The sequence below is a fragment of the Corvus cornix genome, unplaced genomic scaffold (assembly GCF_000738735.6).
Source record: "Corvus cornix cornix isolate S_Up_H32 unplaced genomic scaffold, ASM73873v5 scaffold1, whole genome shotgun sequence".
In the NCBI taxonomy this organism is placed as follows: Eukaryota; Metazoa; Chordata; class Aves; order Passeriformes; family Corvidae; genus Corvus; species Corvus cornix.
This window is the reverse complement of record NW_024108678.1, coordinates 182,675-201,478: the sequence shown is the minus strand read 5'-3', so window position 1 is coordinate 201,478 and position 18,804 is coordinate 182,675. Positions and strand designations below refer to the sequence as shown.

The window sequence follows — 18,804 nt, the reverse complement described above, 5'->3', positions numbered from 1 at the left end:
TGTGATGGAGAGGGGATGATGATGGGTGTGAGAATCCACGTGTCCATTGAACCATCCATCACACCATCCATTACACCATCCATCCATCACTCCATCCATCCACACTTTCATCTCCTGGACCATTCATTCCAGCATCCATCATCCACCCATCCAATCCAACCACATGGCTTTCAATGTGGCTTTTCCCACAACTGATTCTTTAGCTTCTCCCTCCATTGCATCATTCAGTAATCAGACCATTGATTGGATCTGTCAAACCACCTGCCCCATCACCTGTCATCATCGTAATCTCATCCATCCATCCTCCATCCATTATTCTTCCATCCTTCACCCATCCTTTTTCCTTCAGTCAGTCCTTAAATATGTTCCTCCATCCCCCTTAACTGCCCTTACCTCCCAACCCCCACCCCAAAACCCCCACCCTTACCCAGGGCACAAACCAGCCACAGGCTTAACCACACGTGTCCATCTGGCCACCTGTGCATTCATCATCAATCCATCCAAGCCACCCAGGAGCTCCCATCCACTGATCCATCACCCCTCCATCCTCATCATCCATCACCCATTTCCATCACTCCAACCCTGAGCTGCTTCCAATTCCCCACCTCTGGGGTGGAGGATGGGTGGGAGTGTCAGAGGGAGGAGAGATGGATGATGGATGTCAGATGGATGGCGGAGCCATGATGGATGATGATGATGATGGAGGATGACAGAGTCACTATGTCATTACAAAGGTCAGTGGTTGCTTTGATGATGCCAGTGTCAGTGTTTACTCAATAGCAGGTTGGAATGGGATGGTGGGAAGGAGCAATTGGTGCAATCATGCAGGGAAATGTGGGGATGTATGGATGGAGCTGAGATGGAGGGAGGACCAAAGGTGAGATGTAGATAGTGTGTGTGGATGCAGGGAATGAGAAGGACAGGGATGGGGGAAGGGAGGAAGGGAGGAAGGAAGGGAGGGAGGGAGGAAAGGAGGAAAGGAGGAAAGGAGGAAAGGAGGAAAGGAGGAAAGGAGGAAAGGAGGGAGGGAGGGAAAGGGAGGGAAAGGGAGGGAAAGAGGGAGAGGGAGGGAGAGAGAGGGAGGGAAAGGGAGGGAAAGGGAGGGAAAGGGAGGGAAAGGGAGGGAAAGGGAGGGAGGGATGTCCAAATAGGGACCGGAAGGAGATGGTTGCTTTGGGTGATGGTTGAACACCTGAAAGGGTGATAAATGGATGGACAGAGGAATGTCTGGGGAGAAAAAATAAATGGATGGATGGATGGATGGATGGATGGATGGATGGATGGATGGATGGAGCATCTGTTCAGCCATTGATCCTTCCACCAACCTATCCACCAACAACGCACCATCATCTATCATCCATCATCCATCATCAACCATCATCCATCCATGGGTCCACACATCCCTCTACTCTCCATCCCTCTGGCCTCCACAGTCCCACCCCCATCTCAAGCCCCAGAAACACTTCCCAGACTCCCCAGGCTTGAAGGGCCATCTAAGGGCTCAGAAGCACCACAGGTGCGGATGGGGTCTGAGCCCCCCTTCACCTGTGGCAACATTGGTGGACATGTGGTCAATCCTTTTTCCACCCTGCAACCCGTAGAGGTGGAAGCGGTACCGATGGGATGGGGACAGCCCCAGCACTGTCACTGAGCGGGACCTGCCATCGATGGGCAGGGCCTGGGGCTGGCCTTGGGCATCCCGGTACTGCAGCATGAAGGACTCAAAGGGGCTCTCAGGGACACTCCACTGTAGCTGCACAGAGTTGGGTGTGACACTGGAGACCCTCAGTTCTCCCAGCACTGCCCGTGCTGGGGGGACCTCAGTTTGGGGGTGCTCAGGTTGATTGTCCTCAGTTGGCAGGGTTTCAGTTTTGGGATCCTCTGAGGGCAAGGGTGGCTCCTCTGGCTTGTCTGTGGCTGCAATGCACAGGGGACAGTAATGGGTGTGGCTGTCCATGTGTTCATCCATACACCCATCCATCACCTACCCAACCATCCCCCTACCCACTGTCCATCACTGCCATCCATCCATCACCCATCCATCCCACCACCCACCCAAAAACCAACCCAACCCCCCACCCAACACCATATTCATCTGTCTCTTTCCCTCCACATTCCCCCATTACCTCCACACCTCCCAGCCCCCATTTCCCATGGACAATCTTCTGTCTATTAAGACAGGCATCTGGACAGCAGGAACCCTCCATCATCCATCCATCCATCCATCCATCCATCCATCCATCCATCCATCACTCTACCCTCCCATGGTCCCAGCCATGTCTCCACCTCCAAGCTGTCTCCAGTTTCCCTGCCCAATTCCACCCATCTCTCCTTCCCCTTCACATCACCATCCACCATTGTGAGCAGTCACAAATCCCAGAAAACATCCACTCAATGATTGATACTTCCTGCCTGCCTATTGACCAACAACCCCCATCAGCCATGTATCCATCCATGCATCCATCGCTCTCAAACCCAGAGTTCATAGTGGAATCTCACAGTCCATCCATCCAGATTTCTTCAACCACCCACCCATTCATCAGTGTGTTTGTTCAGTTGCCATCCATCCAGCCAGCCAGCCAGCCATGCACCCAACCCTCCATTCATCACACCATGATCCAGTTCTTCAGGCTTCCAATAATCTTCATGTTGATTTGTTCGTCCTTCTACCCATGACGCCACAAAACCCTACGTGAATGCATCCATCATCCATCTCTCCATCCAGCCCCATGTCAATCTCTCCCCTTCTACAACCATGTCTCCAAGCCTTCTCCCCTCTAAGATTTCTCCTTACCTGTGACGACGTCGGTGGAGACACGGTCAATCCTTTTACTGCCCCGCAGCCCATAGAGGTGGAAGCGGTACCGATGGGATGGGGACAGCCCCGGCACTGTCACCGAGCGAGACCCGCCATCGATGGGCAGGGCCTGGGGCTGGCCTTGGGCATCCCGATATTGCAGCATAAAGGAGTCGAAGGAGCCCTTGGGGACAGTCCACTGCAGCCCCACGGAGCTGGGGGTGATGGTGGAGACCCTCAGCTCCTCCAGCACTGCCCGTGCTGGAGTGGCCTCAGTTGCAGGGGCCTCAGTTTGGGGTTTCTCATGCTGCGGTTCCTCTGAGGGCAGGGGCACCTCCTCTGGCTCTTCTGCACCTGCGATAGAGAGGGGATGGAGATGGGCATGGGAATGCCTGTGTCCATCCAAACATCCAACCCACCACCAACTCCACCCATCCATCCATCCATCTGTCCTTTCATCTCCTAGACAATTCATTTTTGCACCCATCAGCTTCCCACCCATCCATTCATCCATTCATTTATAGTTCAAGTCATCCATCCATGCATTCATCCATTCCTCCTCCACTCCATCCCTTCCTCCACTCTCCATTTCCTCCATCCCTTCCTCCACTCCCCCATTCCTCCATCCCTTCATGCCTCCACCTCTCCATATATACATCATTCTTTATCCAGACATCCACCCACCCTTCCTCCCCCTGACCTTCCCCCTTACCTGTCAGGACCTCGGTGGAGACGTGGTCAATCTTCTTCCTGCCCCGCAACCCATAGAGGTGGAAGCGGTACCGGCAAGACGGGGACAGCCCCGGCACCGTCACCGAGTGGGACCCGCCATCGATGGGCAGGGCCTGGGGCTGGCCCTGGGCATCCCGGTACTGCAGCATGAAGGACTCAAAGGAGCCCTCAGGGACACTCCACTGCAGCTGCACAGAGTTGGGTGTGACACTGGAGACCTTCAGTTCTCCCAGCACCGCTCGTGCTGGGAGTGCCTCAGATGTTGGGAACTCAATTTCCGGCTTCTCCTGTTGGGGCTCTTCTGAGGGCAAGGGTTCTTTGCTGGCTGCATTGGAGGGGAAAATGGTGATGGCCATGAGCATCCAACTCTCACTCCAAATGTCCATCCCACCACCCAGCAACCAATCCATCCATCCATCCATCCATCCATCCATCCATCCATTCTTCCCATCACACACCCAACATCCAACACAACCCCCTAGGCAATTCCACATCCATCACACTGGCTCTCTCTTAAACATCTCTCCAGGCCTTATCCCCTCCCACCCCAAATGTCCATCCCACCACCCACCACCAATCTATCCATCCATCCATCCATCCATCCATCCATCCTTCCATCCATCCTTCCCATCACACACCCAACATGCAACACAACCCCCTAGGCAATTCCACATCCATCACACTGGCTCTCTCTTACACATCCCTTCAGGCCTTAACCCCTCCCACCACCATTTCCCATGGAAAATCTTCCATTCATCCATCACTTAATCCATCCTTGATGGATAGAGGATGAGGGAAGCATGGAAGGATAGATGGATGCATGAAGATTGATGGATGATGATGACGATGATGGTGATACACAGTAGATGAAGACAATGGATGACGATGGATAATTGATGGTTGCTGCTGCTGATGGTGGACGATGGATGATGGAAGGTGTTAGTCAATAGGTCCATGGAAGGGCTGATGGCTCATCAGATGGTGCCAAGTCAATGGCTGCCTCATTGGTGGGTGCATATGGGATGAGCATGGCACCTGCTGATGCCTCCATTTCTTGATCTCTCTCTCCCTTCCACCTTCTGCCTTACCTGTGACGACGTCGGTGGAGACACGGTCAATCCTTTTACTGCCCCGCAGCCCATAGAGGTGGAAGCGGTACCGATGGGATGGGGACAGCCCCGGCACTGTCACCGAGCGGAGCCTGCCATCGATGGGCAGGGCCTGGGGCTGGCCTTGGGCATCCTGATATTGCAGCATAAAGGAGTCGAAGGAGCCCTTGGGGACAGTCCACTGCAGCCCCACGGAGCTGGGGGTGATGGTGGAGACCCTCAGCTCCTCCAGCACTGCCCGTGCTGGAGTGGCCTCAGTTGCAGGGGCCTCAGTTTGGGTTTCTCATGCTGCGGTTCCTCTGAGGGCAGGGGCACCTCCTCTGGCTCTTCTGCAGCTGCGATGGAGAGGGGATGGTGATGGGTCCGTCCATCCAAGCATCCATCCACCACCTACCAACCAACCCATCCATCCACACTTCCATATTCTGCATCATTCATTCTGGCAACCATCATCCATCCATCCATGCATTCATCCATTCCTCCATCACTCCATCCCTTGATCCCCCTATTTCTCCATATATCCATCATTCTTTATCCAGACATCCACCCACCCTTCCTCCCCCTGACCTTCCCCCTTACCTTGTCAGGACCTCGGTGTGAGACGTTGGTCAATCTTCTTCCTGCCCCGCAACCCACAGAGGTGGAAGCGGGTACCAGCGAGACGGAGACAGCCCCCGGCACCGTCACCGAGTGGGACCCGCCATCGATGGGCAGGGCCTGGGGCTGGCCCTGGGCATCCCGGTACTGCAGCATGAAGGACTCAAAGGAGCCCTCAGGGGACACTCCACTGCAGCTGCACAGAGTTGGGTGTGGACACTGGAGACCCTCAGTTCTCCCAGCACCGCTCGTGCTGGAGTGCCTCAGATGTTGGGAACTCAGTTACCAGCTTCTCCTGTTGGGGCTCTTCTGAGGGCAAGTGTTCTTTGCTGGCTGCATTGGAGGGGGAATGGTGATGGCAATGGCATCCAACTCTCATTCAAATGTCCATCCTACCACCCCACAAACCAATCCATCCATCCATTCTTTCCCGTCACACACCCCAATATCCAACACAACCCCCTAGGCAATTCCACATCCATCACACTGGCTCTCTCTTAAACATCCCTTCAGGCCTTATCCCCTCCCACCGCCATTTCCCATGGAAAATCTTCCATTCATCCATCACTTAATCCATCCTTGATGGATAGAGGATGAGGGAAGCATGGAAGGATAGATGGATGCATGAAGATTGATGGATGATGATGACGATGATGGTGATACACGGTAGATGAAGACAATGGATGACGATGGATAATTGATGGTTGCTGCTGCTGATGGTGGACGATGGATGATGGAAGGTGTTAGTCAAGAGGTCCGTGGAAGGGCTGATGGTTCATCAGATGGTGCCAAGTCAATGGCTGCTCATTGGTGGGTGCATATGGGATGGGCATGGCACCTGCTGATGCCTCCATTTCTTGATCTCTCTCTCCCTTCCACCTTCTGCCTTACCTGTGACGACGTCGGTGGAGACACGGTCAATCCTTTTACTGCCCCGCAGCCCATAGAGGTGGAAGCGGTACCGATGGGATGGGGACAGCCCCGCACCGTCACCGAGCGAGACCCGCCATCAATGGGCAGGGCCTGGGGCTGGCCTTGGGCATCCCGATATTGCAGCATAAAGGAGTCGAAGGAGCCCTTGGGGACAGTCCACTGCAGCCCCACGGAGCTGGGGGTGATGGTGGAGACCCTCAGCTCCTCCAGCACTGCCCGTGCTGGAGTGGCCTCAGTTGCAGGGGCCTCAGTTTGGGGTTTCTCATGCTGCGGTTCCTCTGAGGGCAGGGGCACCTCCTCTGGCTCTTCTGCAGCTGCGATGGAGAGGGGATGGTGATGGGCATGGGAATGCCTGTGTCCATCCAAACATGCAACCCACCACCAACTCCACCCATCCGTCCATCTATCCATCCATCCATCCGTCCATCCATCCATCTTTTCATCTCCTAGACAATTCATTTTTGCACCCAGTTTCTACCCACCCATCCATTCATCCATTCATTTATATTTCAAGTCATCCATCCATGCATTCATCCATCCATGCATTCATCCATTCCTCCACCACTCCATCCCTTCCTCCACTCCCCATTCCTCCATCCCTTCATGCCTCCACCTCTCCATATATCCATCATTCTTTATCCAGACATCCACCCACCCTTCCTCCCCCTGACCTTCCCCCTTACCTGTCAGGACCTCGGTGGAGACGTGGTCAATCTTCTTCCTGCCCCGCAACCCATAGAGGTGGAAGCGGTACCGGCGAGACGGGGACAGCCCCGGCACCGTCACTGAGTGGGACCCGCCATCGATGGGCAGGGCCTGGGGCTGGCCCTGGGCATCCCGGTACTGCAGCATGAAGGACTCAAAGGAGCCCTCAGGGACACTCCACTGCAGCTGCACAGAGTTGGGTGTGACACTGGAGAACCTCAGTTCTCCCAGCACCGCTCGTGCTGGGAGTGCCTCAGATGTTGGGAACTCAATTTCCGGCTTCTCCTGTTGGGGATCTTCTGAGGGCAAGGGTTCTTTGCTGGCTGCATTGGAGGGGGAATGGTGATGGCCGTGGGCTTCTACCTGTCCCTCCAAATGCCCATCCCACCACCCACCAACCAATCTATCCATCCATCCATCCATCCATCCATCCATCCACCCATCCATTCTTCCCATCACACACCCAAAATCCGACACAACCCCCTAGGCAATTCCACATCCATCACACTGGCTCTCTCTTAAACATCTCTCCAGGCCTTATCCCTCCCACCCCCATTTCCCATGGAAAATCTTCCATTCATCCATCACTTAATCCATCCTTGATGGATAGAGGATGAGGGAAGCATGGAAGGATAGATGGATGCATGAGGATTGATGGATGATGATGACGATGATGGTGATACACGGTAGATGAAGACAATGGATGACGATGGATAATTGATGGTTGCTGCTGCTGATGGTGGACGATGGATGATGGAAGGTGTTAGTCAATAGGTCCATGGAAGGGCTGATGGTTCATCAGATGGTGCCAAGTCAATGGCTGCTCATTGGTGGGTGCATATGGGATGGGCATGGGACCCGCTGATGCCTTCATTTCTTGATCTCTCTCTCCCTTCCACCTTCTGCCTTACCTGTGACGACGTCGGTGGAGACACGGTCAATCCTTTTACTGCCCCGCAGCCCCATAGAGGTGGAAGCGGGTACCGATGGGATGGGGACAGCCCCGGCACTGTCACCGAGCGAGACCCGCCATCGATGGGCAGGGCCTGGGGCTGGCCTCGGGCATCCCGATATTGCAGCATAAAGGAGTCGAAGGAGCCCTTGGGGACAGTCCACTGCAGCCCCACGGAGCTGGGGGTGATGGTGGAGACCCTCAGCTCCTCCAGCACTGCCCGTGCTGGAGTGGCCTCAGTTGCAGGGGCCTCAGTTTGGGGTTTCTCATGCTGCGGTTCCTCTGAGGGCAGGGGCACCTCCTCTGGCTCTTCTGCAGCTGCGATGGAGAGGGGATGGTGATGGGTCCGTCCATCCAAGCATCCATCCACCACCTACCAACCAACCCATCCATCCACACTTCCATATTCTGCATCATTCATTCTGGCAACCATCATCCATCCATCCATGCATTCATCCATTCCTCCATCACCCCATCTCTTGATCCCCCTATTTCTCCATATATCCATCATTCTTTATCCAGACATCCACCCACCCTTCCTCCCCCTGACCTTCCCCCTTACCTGTCAGGACCTCGGTGGAGACGTGGTCAATCTTCTTCCTGCCCCGCAACCCATAGAGGTGGAAGCGGTACCGGCGAGACAGGGACAGCCCCGGCACCGTCACCGAGTGGGACCCGCCATCGATGGGCAGGGCCTGGGGCTGGCCCTGGGCATCCCGGTACTGCAGCATGAAGGACTCAAAGGAGCCCTCAGGGACACTCCACTGCAGCTGCACAGAGTTGGGTGTGACACTGGAGACCCTCAGTTCTCCCAGCACCGCTCGTGCTGGGAGTGCCTCAGATGTTGGGAACTCAGTTACCAGCTTCTCCTGTTGGGGATCTTCTGAGGGCAAGGGTTCTTTGCTGGCTGCATTGGAGGGGGAATGGTGATGGCCAATGGCATCCAACTCTCATTTCAAATGTCCATCCTACCACCCACAAACCAATCCATCCATCCATTCTTCCCATCACACACCCAACATCCAACACAACCCCCTAGGCAATTCCACATCCATCACACTGGCTCTCTCTTAAACATCCCTTCAGGCCTTATCCCTCCCACCGCCATTTCCCATGGAAAATCTTCCATTCATCCATCACTTAATCCATCCTTGATGGATAGAGGATGAGGGAAGCATGGAAGGATAGATGGATGCATGAAGATTGATGGATGATGATGACGATGATGGTGATACACAGTAGATGAAGACAATGGATGACGATGGATAATTGATGGTTGCTGCTGCTGATGGTGGACGATGGATGATGGAAGGTGTTAGTCAATAGGTCCGTGGAAGGGCTGATGGTTCATCAGATGGTGCCAAGTCAATGGCTGCTCATTGGTGGGTGCATATGGGATAGGCATGGCACCTGCTGATGCCTCCATTTCTTGATCTCTCTCTCCCTTCCACCTTCTGCCTTACCTGTGACGACGTCGGTGGAGACACGGTCAATCCTTTTACTGCCCCGCAGCCCATAGAGGTGGAAGCGGTACCGATGGGATGGGGACAGCCCCGGCACCGTCACCGAGCGAGACCCGCCATCGATGGGCAGGGCCTGGGGCTGGCCTTGGGCATCCCGATATTGCAGCATAAAGGAGTCGAAGGAGCCCTTGGGGACAGTCCACTGCAGCCCCACGGAGCTGGGGGTGATGGTGGAGACCCTCAGCTCCTCCAGCACCGCCCTCACCAGGGGTCCCTCAGATGGGTGGGATTTCGTTTCAGGCTTCTCCTGTTGGTGCTCCTCTGTTGGCAGGGGCAGCCCCTCTTGCTGTGCTGCAGGTGTGATGGAGAGGGGATGGTGACGGGTTTGGAAATGCCTGTTTCCATCCAATCATTCATCCCACCACTTAGCAACCAATCCATCCATCCATCCATCCATCCATCCACCCATCCCTCCATCCATCCCTCCATCATCTCCTGGACCATTCATTCCAGCACCCATTATCTGCTCATCTATCTAACCATGGGTCATACCACGCGCCTTACCATTCAACTCCTTTAATCTCACCTTGCATTGGGTCATCCAACTACCCAACCACTGATCTGACATGTCAAACCACCAACAAAAAACCCCCAACAACAATCATGCATCATCCATCTGTCATCTTTCCATCCATCCATGTCTCTAATCATCCATCCACACATGTACATCCGTCCATCCATCCATCCAAGACAACCCCCACCCAATTCCATATCCATCTCTGGTTCTTTCTTCCCACATCCCTCCAGGCCTCTGTGCCTCCCAACCCCATTTCCCATAGACAATCTTCAATTCATCCATCCATCCTTGATGGATGAAGGGTGATGAATGGGTGTATGGAAGAATGGATGGAAGGTGATTGATGAATGATGATGATGATGATGGTGATACATGGTAGATGTATATGATGATGATAATGATGGATAATAGATGGATTATGATGATGATTCTGGATGGCAGATGCTGGTGACCAGGTCAGTGGAAAGGTCAATGGTTGATTGGGTGGTGCTCAAGTCAGTGGGTGCTGACTGGTGGATGGGGATGGAACGGGGGTGGGATCTCTTGATCCATCCACCTCTCCATCCATCCATCCATCCATGCATCCATCCATCCATCCATCCCTCCATACCTCTGACCTTCCATCTCACCTGTGCTAATACCAATAGAGACATGGTCAGTCTTCTTCCTGCCCTGCAACCCGTAGAGGTGGAAGTGGTAACGGTGGGATGGGGACAGCCCCGGCACTGTCACCAAGTGGGACCTTCCATCAATGGGCAGGGCCTGGGGCTGGTCTTGGGCATCCCGGTACTGCAGCTTGAAGGAGTCAAAGGAGCCCTCAAGGACACTCCACTGTAGCTGCACAGAGTTGGGTGTGACACTGGAGACCCTCAGCTCTCCCAGCATTGCCCGCACTGGGGGAGCATCAGATGGAGGGGCCTCAGTTTGGAGTTTCTCATGTTTTTGCTCCTCTGAGGGCAGGGGCAGCTCCTCTTGCTCTTCTGTGCCTGCAATGGATGATTGCATGGGAATGCCTGTGTCCATCCAATCATTCATCCCACCACCCACCAATCAATGCATACATCCTTCCATTTACACTTTCATCTGCATGACTGTTCATTCCAGCACCCATCATCTACCCATCCATCTAACTACAGATCATACTATGCACCTTTTCTTTCAGCTCCTTCTTTAATCTCACCCTGCATTGAGTCATTGATCTGACATATCAAACCACTGACAAACTGCCCCAACAGCAATCACCCATTATCCATCTTCATCCATTCATCCATCTTCTTCCATCCATCCATCCATCCATCCATCCATCCAGTTTCCTTCAGTCAGTCCTTGAATACAATCCTCCATCCACTCTCCTACCGCTATTCCCCTACACTCACCCCCTCACTCAGAGCAAAATCCAGCCACAGGCTCAGCCACACATGTTAGCTGTGCAGACACGTGTCCATCCAGCATTCATCCATCCAACCCACACAGGAGGCCCCCCTCCATTGATACATCATCCATCACCATTCATGCATTCTCCTCCATCCCCCCATCCTTCAATCTACCCAACCAACTAACCCACCCAGGAGCCGTCATCCATTTTCAATCATTCATCCATTCCTCATCTCTTCCTCTGTCCATCCATTGATCTATCCATCAATGCATCCATCTCTCACCTTAACCGTACATGTATCCATCTATTCATGCAACCCTCCAGTCATCATCATCCATCCATCCATCCATCCACCCATCCATCCATCCATCCATCCATCTTTCTGCTCCTGCACCTCTGTATCCCTTCCTTCACCCACCATTCCCTCATCCCTTAATCCCTCCCTCTCTCCCTCTATCCACGCACCCTCACCCCCCTAACCTTCCCCCTCACCTGTCACAGCCTCAGTGGAGACATGGTCAATCTTCTTCCTGCCCTGCAGCCCATAGAGGTGGAAGCGGTACCGATGGGATGGGGACAGCCCTGGCACCGTCACTGAGTGGGACCCGCCATCGATGGGCAGGGCCTGGGGCTGGCCCTGGGCATCCCGGTACTGCAGCATGAAGGACTCAAAGGAGCCCTCAGGGACACTCCACTGCAGCTGCACAGAGTTGGGTGTGACACCGGAGACCCTCAGCTCCTCCAGCACTGCCCACACCAGGGGTGCCTCGGATGTTGGGAACTCAGTTACCAGCTTCTCCTGTTGGGGATCTTCTGAGGGCAGGAGGAGCTCCTCTGGCTGTGTTGCAGCTGTGGTGAAGAGGGGATGGTGATGGGCGTGGAAATGCCTGTGTCCATCCAAACATCCATCCCACCACCTACCAACCAACCCATCCATTCATTCATGGGGTATACCATGCCCCTCTTCCTTCAACTCCTTCTTTAATCTCACCTTGCACTGGGTCATCCAACCACCCAACCACTGATCTGATTTGTCAAACCACCAACAAAATGTCCCCAACAATAGTCATGCATCATCCATCCATCCATCTATCCATTCACCCATCCATCCATCCATCCATCCATCCATCCATCCATCCATCCACCATCCCATGCTCTTACCCATCTTCCACCCCTGAGCTGGGGAACTTGGGACTGGGGTAAACTAGGGACAGCTTGGTTGGAAGGATAGGGGATGGGGAAAGGGTGATGGATGATGATGGTAACAATGATGATAGGTGATGATGATGGTGGATGACAGCAGGCAGATCAACAGGTCAGTGGAAGTGTTGGTTGACCAGATGATGCTAGGGTGAGCGAGTGCTTGATAGTGAGTGGGGATGGGATATGTTGATCCTTCCATCCACCCTCACCTGTGATGACATCAATGGAGACGCGGTCGATCCTCTTCCCACCCCGCAACCCATAGAGGTGGAAGCGGTACCGGTGAGATGGGGACAGCCCCAGCACCGTCACTGAGCGAGACCCACCATCAATGGGCAGGGCCTGGGGCTGGCCCTGGGCATCCCGGTACTGCAGCATGAAGGAGTCAAAGGAGTCCTTGGGGACACTCCACTGCAGCCGCATGGAGCTGGGGGTGACACTGGTGACACTGAGGTCACCCAGGACTGGCCGGGATGGACGCAGCTCCTCTGGCTCGGCTTTGACTGCAGTGGAGTGGCAACAGTGTGGGCACAGGCATTTATGTGTCCATTCAAATGGCCATCCACGTCTCCAGCCCTCCCTCCATCTCTCCATCCATCCCCTCCTCCATTCATGTCTCCATTCATAAATCTCTCCATCCCTCTACCCATGTGCCATCCATCACAGCATCCATCTATGCCTGCTCTCTCCATCCTAGGTATCACAGAATCACAGAATCTTCTGAATTGGAAGGGACCCAGAAAGGTCATCAAGTCCAACACCTGAGCTAATCCCATCCCTCACCCCCCCATCAGTACCTGTTTTCCCCATGTTCTTCCATGGCTCCATCGGCTCCATCCCATCCATGTCCCCCCATTCCAGCACCGGCTCCTGGTTTCCACCCTCCCCTGCCCCCAGAGCATGTGTTACAGGACATCCCTTCCACACCATCTCCCTCATTCCCCTACCCAGGATGTTCCTCCCCTTGCTCCCAGTCACCTTACTCCTTCTCAGGATGTCCCTTCCACCCATCCTCCCCATCCTCCCTGTTCCCCTTCCCTCATCCCCTCCATCCCACACTCTCTGGAATGTCCCTTCCCTGTCCTGTCCCACTCCCCACTCCTGCCATTCCCCCACCCCCTCCCTGCATTCCCCCCACTGTGATATTCCTTTCCCACCATCCCCCCTGTTCGGCTCTCCAGGATGTCCCTCCTCTTGTACACCCCATCCCTGATGCACCCTTTTCCCCCATCCCCCCTCCCCAACGGCCCCGCCGTGACATCCACCTGTGGGTCCCTGTCCTCTCCCCAGGGCTGGGTGCCGGCGCAGGATGTAGGCCAGGATGGCACGGGCCACCCCTGGCACTGTCTGATTGCCACGGAGAGGGAAGTTGGTAGCCCGAAGGTGGCTCTCAAGACGCTGGAGCAGGGATCCACTGTACGGGGACAGCCGGGCCACCAGGTCCTGCAGGGAGGGGATGCCTGGGGACAGTGGGGCCCACGGGGACAGGGGGGACCACGGGGGTGGAGGGGACCCTGGGAACACTGGGGACTCTGGGGATCCTGGCAATTCTGGGAACTCTGGAGACACTGGGGACTCTGGGGACACTGGTGACACTGAGAAATCTGGTGACACTGATGACCCTGGGAATTCTGGTGATGCTGGTGACTCTGGGGATTCTGGTGACACTGATGACCTTGGGGGTGCTGGGGATCCCAGGGACCCTCGAGCCACAGGGGATGCTGGAACCTTGGGGGATGCTGGTGACCCCAAAGACCCGGGTGACCCCAAGAACACGTCTGGTGATATGGGTGACACCAGTGACCCTGGGGACCCCAGTGACCCTGAGGATCCTGTGGACTCTGGGGACCCTCGGGCTGATGGTGCCACTGCTGGGGACCCCAGGGAGCCTTGAGGTGATTCCGGGGACACTTCATGGTGGGGCACAGCCGGGATGAGCGCTGCAGAGCAAAGGGGACCCATGTCACCAGTCTGTCCCAGAGAGTCTGTGGGGGACATCCCTGTCCCAGCCCTGTCCCCATCCCTGGGCCATCCCCACCCCTGTACCCATGCCCATGCTACTCCTACTCCTGTTCCCCTGGCATCCCTTGTCCCCACCCCTTTGGCCATGCTGTCGCTGTCCCAAACCTCATCCTTGTGCCATCCCATCTCTATTCAGTGCCACACTGTCACCATGCTGTCCCCATCCCTGTGCCATTCCTGACCATGTGTCTGGGCTGCCCCTTAACTGTGACACTGTACCATCACTGTTCCCATCCCTCTCGTCCCTATCCCCATGCTTATGCCAGCCCCAACCCCATCCTTGTCCCCTTGCTATCCCTGTCCCCATGGTGACCCCATGTCATCACTGTCCCCATCCCTGTGTCAACCCTGCTGCCCTGCCTGTGTTGTCCCCATGCCTGGGCCATCTCCCATCCTTGTCCCCATCCCTCTGCTGATATCACCCTGTACCCATCCCTGTGCCATCCTCATTCCCATCCCTGTCCCAATACTACCCTGTCCCTATGCCACCCTCTGTCCCCACCCTCTCCCTCCATCCCCACCCTCAGTCCTGTCCCTGCTGTGTCCCCAACTCCACCTCTGTGCCCCCCTGCCTTGTCCCCAGGTGTCCCCACCTGTGCACAGGTGCAGGACCCCAAGCCCTCTCCATCCTCATCCTCATGCCATTCCCACCTTCACCCCTGTCCCTGTTGCTCCACCCCCTTCCCTGTTCCCACGCTGTTCCCAGGTGTCCCTGTGGTGTCCCCAAGTGTCCTCACCTGTGCGCAGACGCAGGACCCCGGGTGCCCCCAGATGCGGCCCCCGCCGGGCTTGGACCAGCAGCTCAAAGGGGCGGCCTGGGGATAGCCCTGTCACTGAGAAGGCGACAGCAGAGCTGGGCAGTTCATGCGTTGTCATGGACACAGGGTCATCCTGGGGATGGGGGCAGTGTGAGGGGGTGTGGGGGAAACCATAGGGAGACACTGGGGACACATTGAGGACATACTGGGGACACCTTAGGAACATGTTGGGAACTTCAGGGGCATATTGAGAACACAGTGTGGTGACTCACTGGGGATGTGCTGGGGGATACATTGGGGACACCATGGGGACACATTGGGAACATGGTGAGGACACAATAGGGAACACTGGGGACACACTGGACACAGGTTGAGGACACCATGGGGACATGCTGGGGGGATGCATTGGGGGCACTTGTTTGGGACACATTGGGGGGGCTCATGGGAGACATATTTAGGACATATAGGGGATACCATTGAGGACATTATGGGGATACATGGGGATGATCTGGGGACATATTGGGGCCATCCCATTGTGGCCACCTGGGTGGCACTGGAGTCTTGCCCCTTCCATGTCCCTGTTCCCCTCTGTGTCCCCTCCTGTCCCTGTCCCCTCCCCATGCCCCCACCTCCCATGTCCCCTGTCTCCCCACTCACCAGGGGGACGAGTGTCACCCGGTAGCCATCAGGGGGAACCAGGGGCTGGGGCCAGGTGATGCGCAGGGACGTTGGGGTGCGGGAGGCCAACCGTGGTGTTACCCAGGGCACCTCTGAGGGGAGAGTGCAGGGCCACCATGGGGACATCAGGGGACACCCATGGGATGGGGATGCCCTGGGATGGGGAAACCCTGGGGACACCACAGGGATACTCTGGGATGGGGCATCAAGGGGATGGGGACACCATGAGAGCACTCTAAGACATGCTGGGGACACACTGGGAACACAATGGGATGGGGACACTCAGGAATGGGAGGCACTGAGGGGCACTGGGAGTGGCAGATGGGGACCCTTGGGGACCCACTGAGGTGGCGTGAGAACCCCCATAGATGGGGAGAGAAGTGGGGGTGTACCGGGAGCACTGGGATGGGAGCACTGGAGGAACTGAGGGGCACTGGGGAACAGCTGGGTATGCACTGGTGTCACAGTAGGGCCCCCCCAGGATGGGAGGGAAGGAAGGGGGGTATAGGGAGCGCTGAGGTGGGGACACTGGGAAGTCACCGGGGAAACACTGGGGGCCACCGGGAGCACTGGGGAACCACCGACGTCGCAGCAGATTTCCCTCCCATCCAGGGGTACACGCGGGGGTGCCGCAGCGGGAGCGCCGAGGGGCACCGAGGGGGGAAGCCGGCAGGTCACCGGGGGCATTGGGACGTACCGATGTCGCAGCGGGCCCCGCCCCAGCCCGGGGCGCAGGCGGGCGTGGCGCAGTCGGGGCCGCCCCAGCCCGGGGAAGCAGCGGCAGCGGCCGCGCTCGCAGCGGCCCTGGTCACTGCAGCCGCGCGGGCACGCGGGGGGCGGGGCCGGGGGCGGGGCCGCGCCCGAGGGGGCGGGGCAGGCGCAGCCGCCGCCGGCAGGGGGCGCACAGAGCTGCACCGACCGGCCTGGGGGGACACGGACACCGGCGTGACCCCCAGTGACCCCCCGGCTATCTCCCCACTGACCCCCAGTGACCCCCCGGCTATCTCCCTACTGACCCCCGTGAGCCCCCCAGTGACCCCCCGGCTATCTCCCTACTGACCCCCCAGTGACCCCCGGCTATCTCCCTACTGACCCCCGTGAGCCCCCAGTGACCCCCCGGCTATCTCCCTACTGACCCCCAGTGACCCCCCGGCTATCTCCCCACTGACCCCCACTGACCCCCCAGTGACCCCCCGGCTATCTCCCCACTGAGCCCCCAGTGACCCCCCCCCCCAATGACCACAAGGACCATCATGACCCCAATGTCGCCACAAATAACCACCTCAGTGACCCCCCCAATGACCCTTCAATGACTCCCCAGTGACCCCCCAGTGCCCCTCTATGTCTCCCCGTCTCCATTCTCCCCTGTCCCCTGTGATCCCTCCATGTCACCAATCTCTGTTACCTGTCCCAGTCTAGGGTTCCCCCATGTTCCCTCACTGTGCCTGTGAGCCCCATGCTCCCCCATGTCCTCTATGTCCCCCTGCCCTCCCTGTGTTCTCCTGTCCCAGCCTGGGGCTCTCTGTGTTCCCCCTCCTTGTCCCCTGTTACCTGTCCCGGCCTGGGGTCCCCCCGTGTCCCCACAGTGTCCCCTCAGTGCCTGCACGTGTCCCTCGAGCTCCTGCAGCCGCCTCAGCACATCCGCCAGCGCTGCCCCACACGTATCGGAGGGGGACTCAGGGGGGGACATGGCAGGGGACACTGAGGGGGACACTGAGGGGGACGCTGCCTCCCCCCGCAGCGCCAGTGCCAGCAGCAGAAGCCGCAGTTCCAGGGTCACCGGCATCGTCCTGGGGGAAGACAGGGGGACATGGGGATACCCAGAGGCACCCACGGGGGAACAGGGATATCGTGGAGAGGCACAGGCACAACTGTGGGGACACCAGCACATGTGGCGGGGACACAGGGACACCTATGGGGACAGCTAGGGCACACAGGCACATGGCATGGGGATGCAGGGACATCCATGGGGACACCCATGGGGACACACAGGCACCAATAAAGGACATAGGGACATGTGGGGACGTTCAAGGGAAACAACCCACGGGGGGGATGTGGAGACACCCTGGGGTCACACAAGGGACACACATGAAGCACAGGGAACACCCATGGAAGGGACGCAGGGAGACAGTGACATCGTGGGGGACACCCACAGTGACACAGAGGAGGAAGAGGAACACCCATAGGGGACACCCAGGGGACACAGGGAACACACAGACTCATGGGACACCACTGGGGGCATCTCCAAGGATACATGTGCACCAGTAGGGCACACAGGAACATCTCTGGGGACATGAGGGACACACACGGGGGGGGGGGGGGGGCACAGAGAGACCCACGGCACAGGCAGACACAGGGACAGTTGTGGGGACATGGGGGACACATGGGGGACATTCCTGGAGACACACAGACACCCCAAACCACAGCACCTCCCAGTAACCCCCAGCGACTCTTCAGTAACCACCAGTGACTCCCAGTGGCCCCCAGTCCCCCTCAGTCCCCCAATCTCCCCCGTTCCCCCAGAAGTGCTAGTGCCCCCCGTTCCCCCCAGTGCACTCCAATTCCTCCAGTCTCCCACAGTGCCCCCTAGGTCCCCCCAGTACCTTCCCACTCCGCCCCACATCCCCCAGTCCCTCATGTTCCCAGTTCCCCCTCCGTCCCTCCCAGTCCCTCTCAGTTCTCCCAATACTCCCCAGTCCCTCCCAGTGCCCTAAATTCTCCCCAGTTTCTTCCAGTTCTCTCAGTGCCCCCCAGTCCTGCCCAGTTCTCCCAAGCCCCGCCCAGTCACCCCCTCGTTCCCCCAGTCCCTCCTGTGCCCCCCAGTGACCCTCCCAGTCCCCCCAGTTGCCCCAGTACCTCCGGCCGGTCCCGCTGCGTTCTCGCTCTGGGTCGGGCGGGGTGGA

At 57.1% G+C, this 18,804-nt stretch overlaps 2 protein-coding genes across 2 annotated transcripts in view; both read right to left on the bottom strand.

Annotated features, from left to right (window-relative positions):
* The window catches only part of LOC120412068 (tenascin-X-like), a 26,059-nt gene extending 9,371 nt beyond the window's left edge, over positions 1-16,688 (bottom strand). Inside the window, 18 exon segments of the mRNA XM_039572394.1 lie at positions 1,546-1,917; positions 2,795-3,151; positions 3,510-3,854; positions 6,127-6,219; positions 6,222-6,482; positions 6,852-7,196; positions 7,785-7,845; positions 7,848-8,143; positions 8,388-8,732; positions 9,289-9,639; positions 10,495-10,851; positions 11,733-12,089; positions 12,653-12,946; positions 13,241-13,330; positions 13,709-14,383; positions 15,203-15,356; positions 15,881-15,993; positions 16,599-16,688. Of these exon segments, the coding sequence (XP_039428328.1) occupies positions 1,546-1,917; positions 2,795-3,151; positions 3,510-3,854; positions 6,127-6,219; positions 6,222-6,482; positions 6,852-7,196; positions 7,785-7,845; positions 7,848-8,143; positions 8,388-8,732; positions 9,289-9,639; positions 10,495-10,851; positions 11,733-12,089; positions 12,653-12,946; positions 13,241-13,330; positions 13,709-14,383; positions 15,203-15,341 (4,738 nt within the window). The 5' untranslated portion in view covers positions 15,342-15,356; positions 15,881-15,993; positions 16,599-16,688.
* On the bottom strand, positions 15,909-18,804 carry LOC120412066 (tenascin-like). The gene is made up of 4 exons (XM_039572392.1): positions 18,758-18,804; positions 17,453-17,691; positions 16,599-16,824; positions 15,909-15,993 (listed from the first exon to the last, which is right to left on the bottom strand). The coding sequence occupies exons 2-4, from the start codon at positions 17,685-17,687 to the stop codon at positions 15,909-15,911; spliced, it is 546 nt and encodes a 181-aa protein (XP_039428326.1). The 5' UTR covers positions 17,688-17,691; positions 18,758-18,804.

Excerpts from the sequence above, each read along its gene's own strand:
- LOC120412066 (XM_039572392.1), bottom strand. The coding sequence starts at position 17,687 with ATGCCGGTGACCCTGGAACTGCGGCTTCTGCTGCTGGCACTGGCGCTG. Across the intron at positions 16,825-17,452 it reads GGGACCCCAGGCCGGGACAG|GCCGGTCGGTGCAGCTCTGT; the intron begins GTAACAGGGGAC and ends GTGTCCCCCCAG. Across the intron at positions 15,994-16,598 it reads CGGGGCCCGCTGCGACATCG|AGGTGCCCTGGGTAACACCA; the intron begins GTACGTCCCAAT and ends CTCTCCCCTCAG.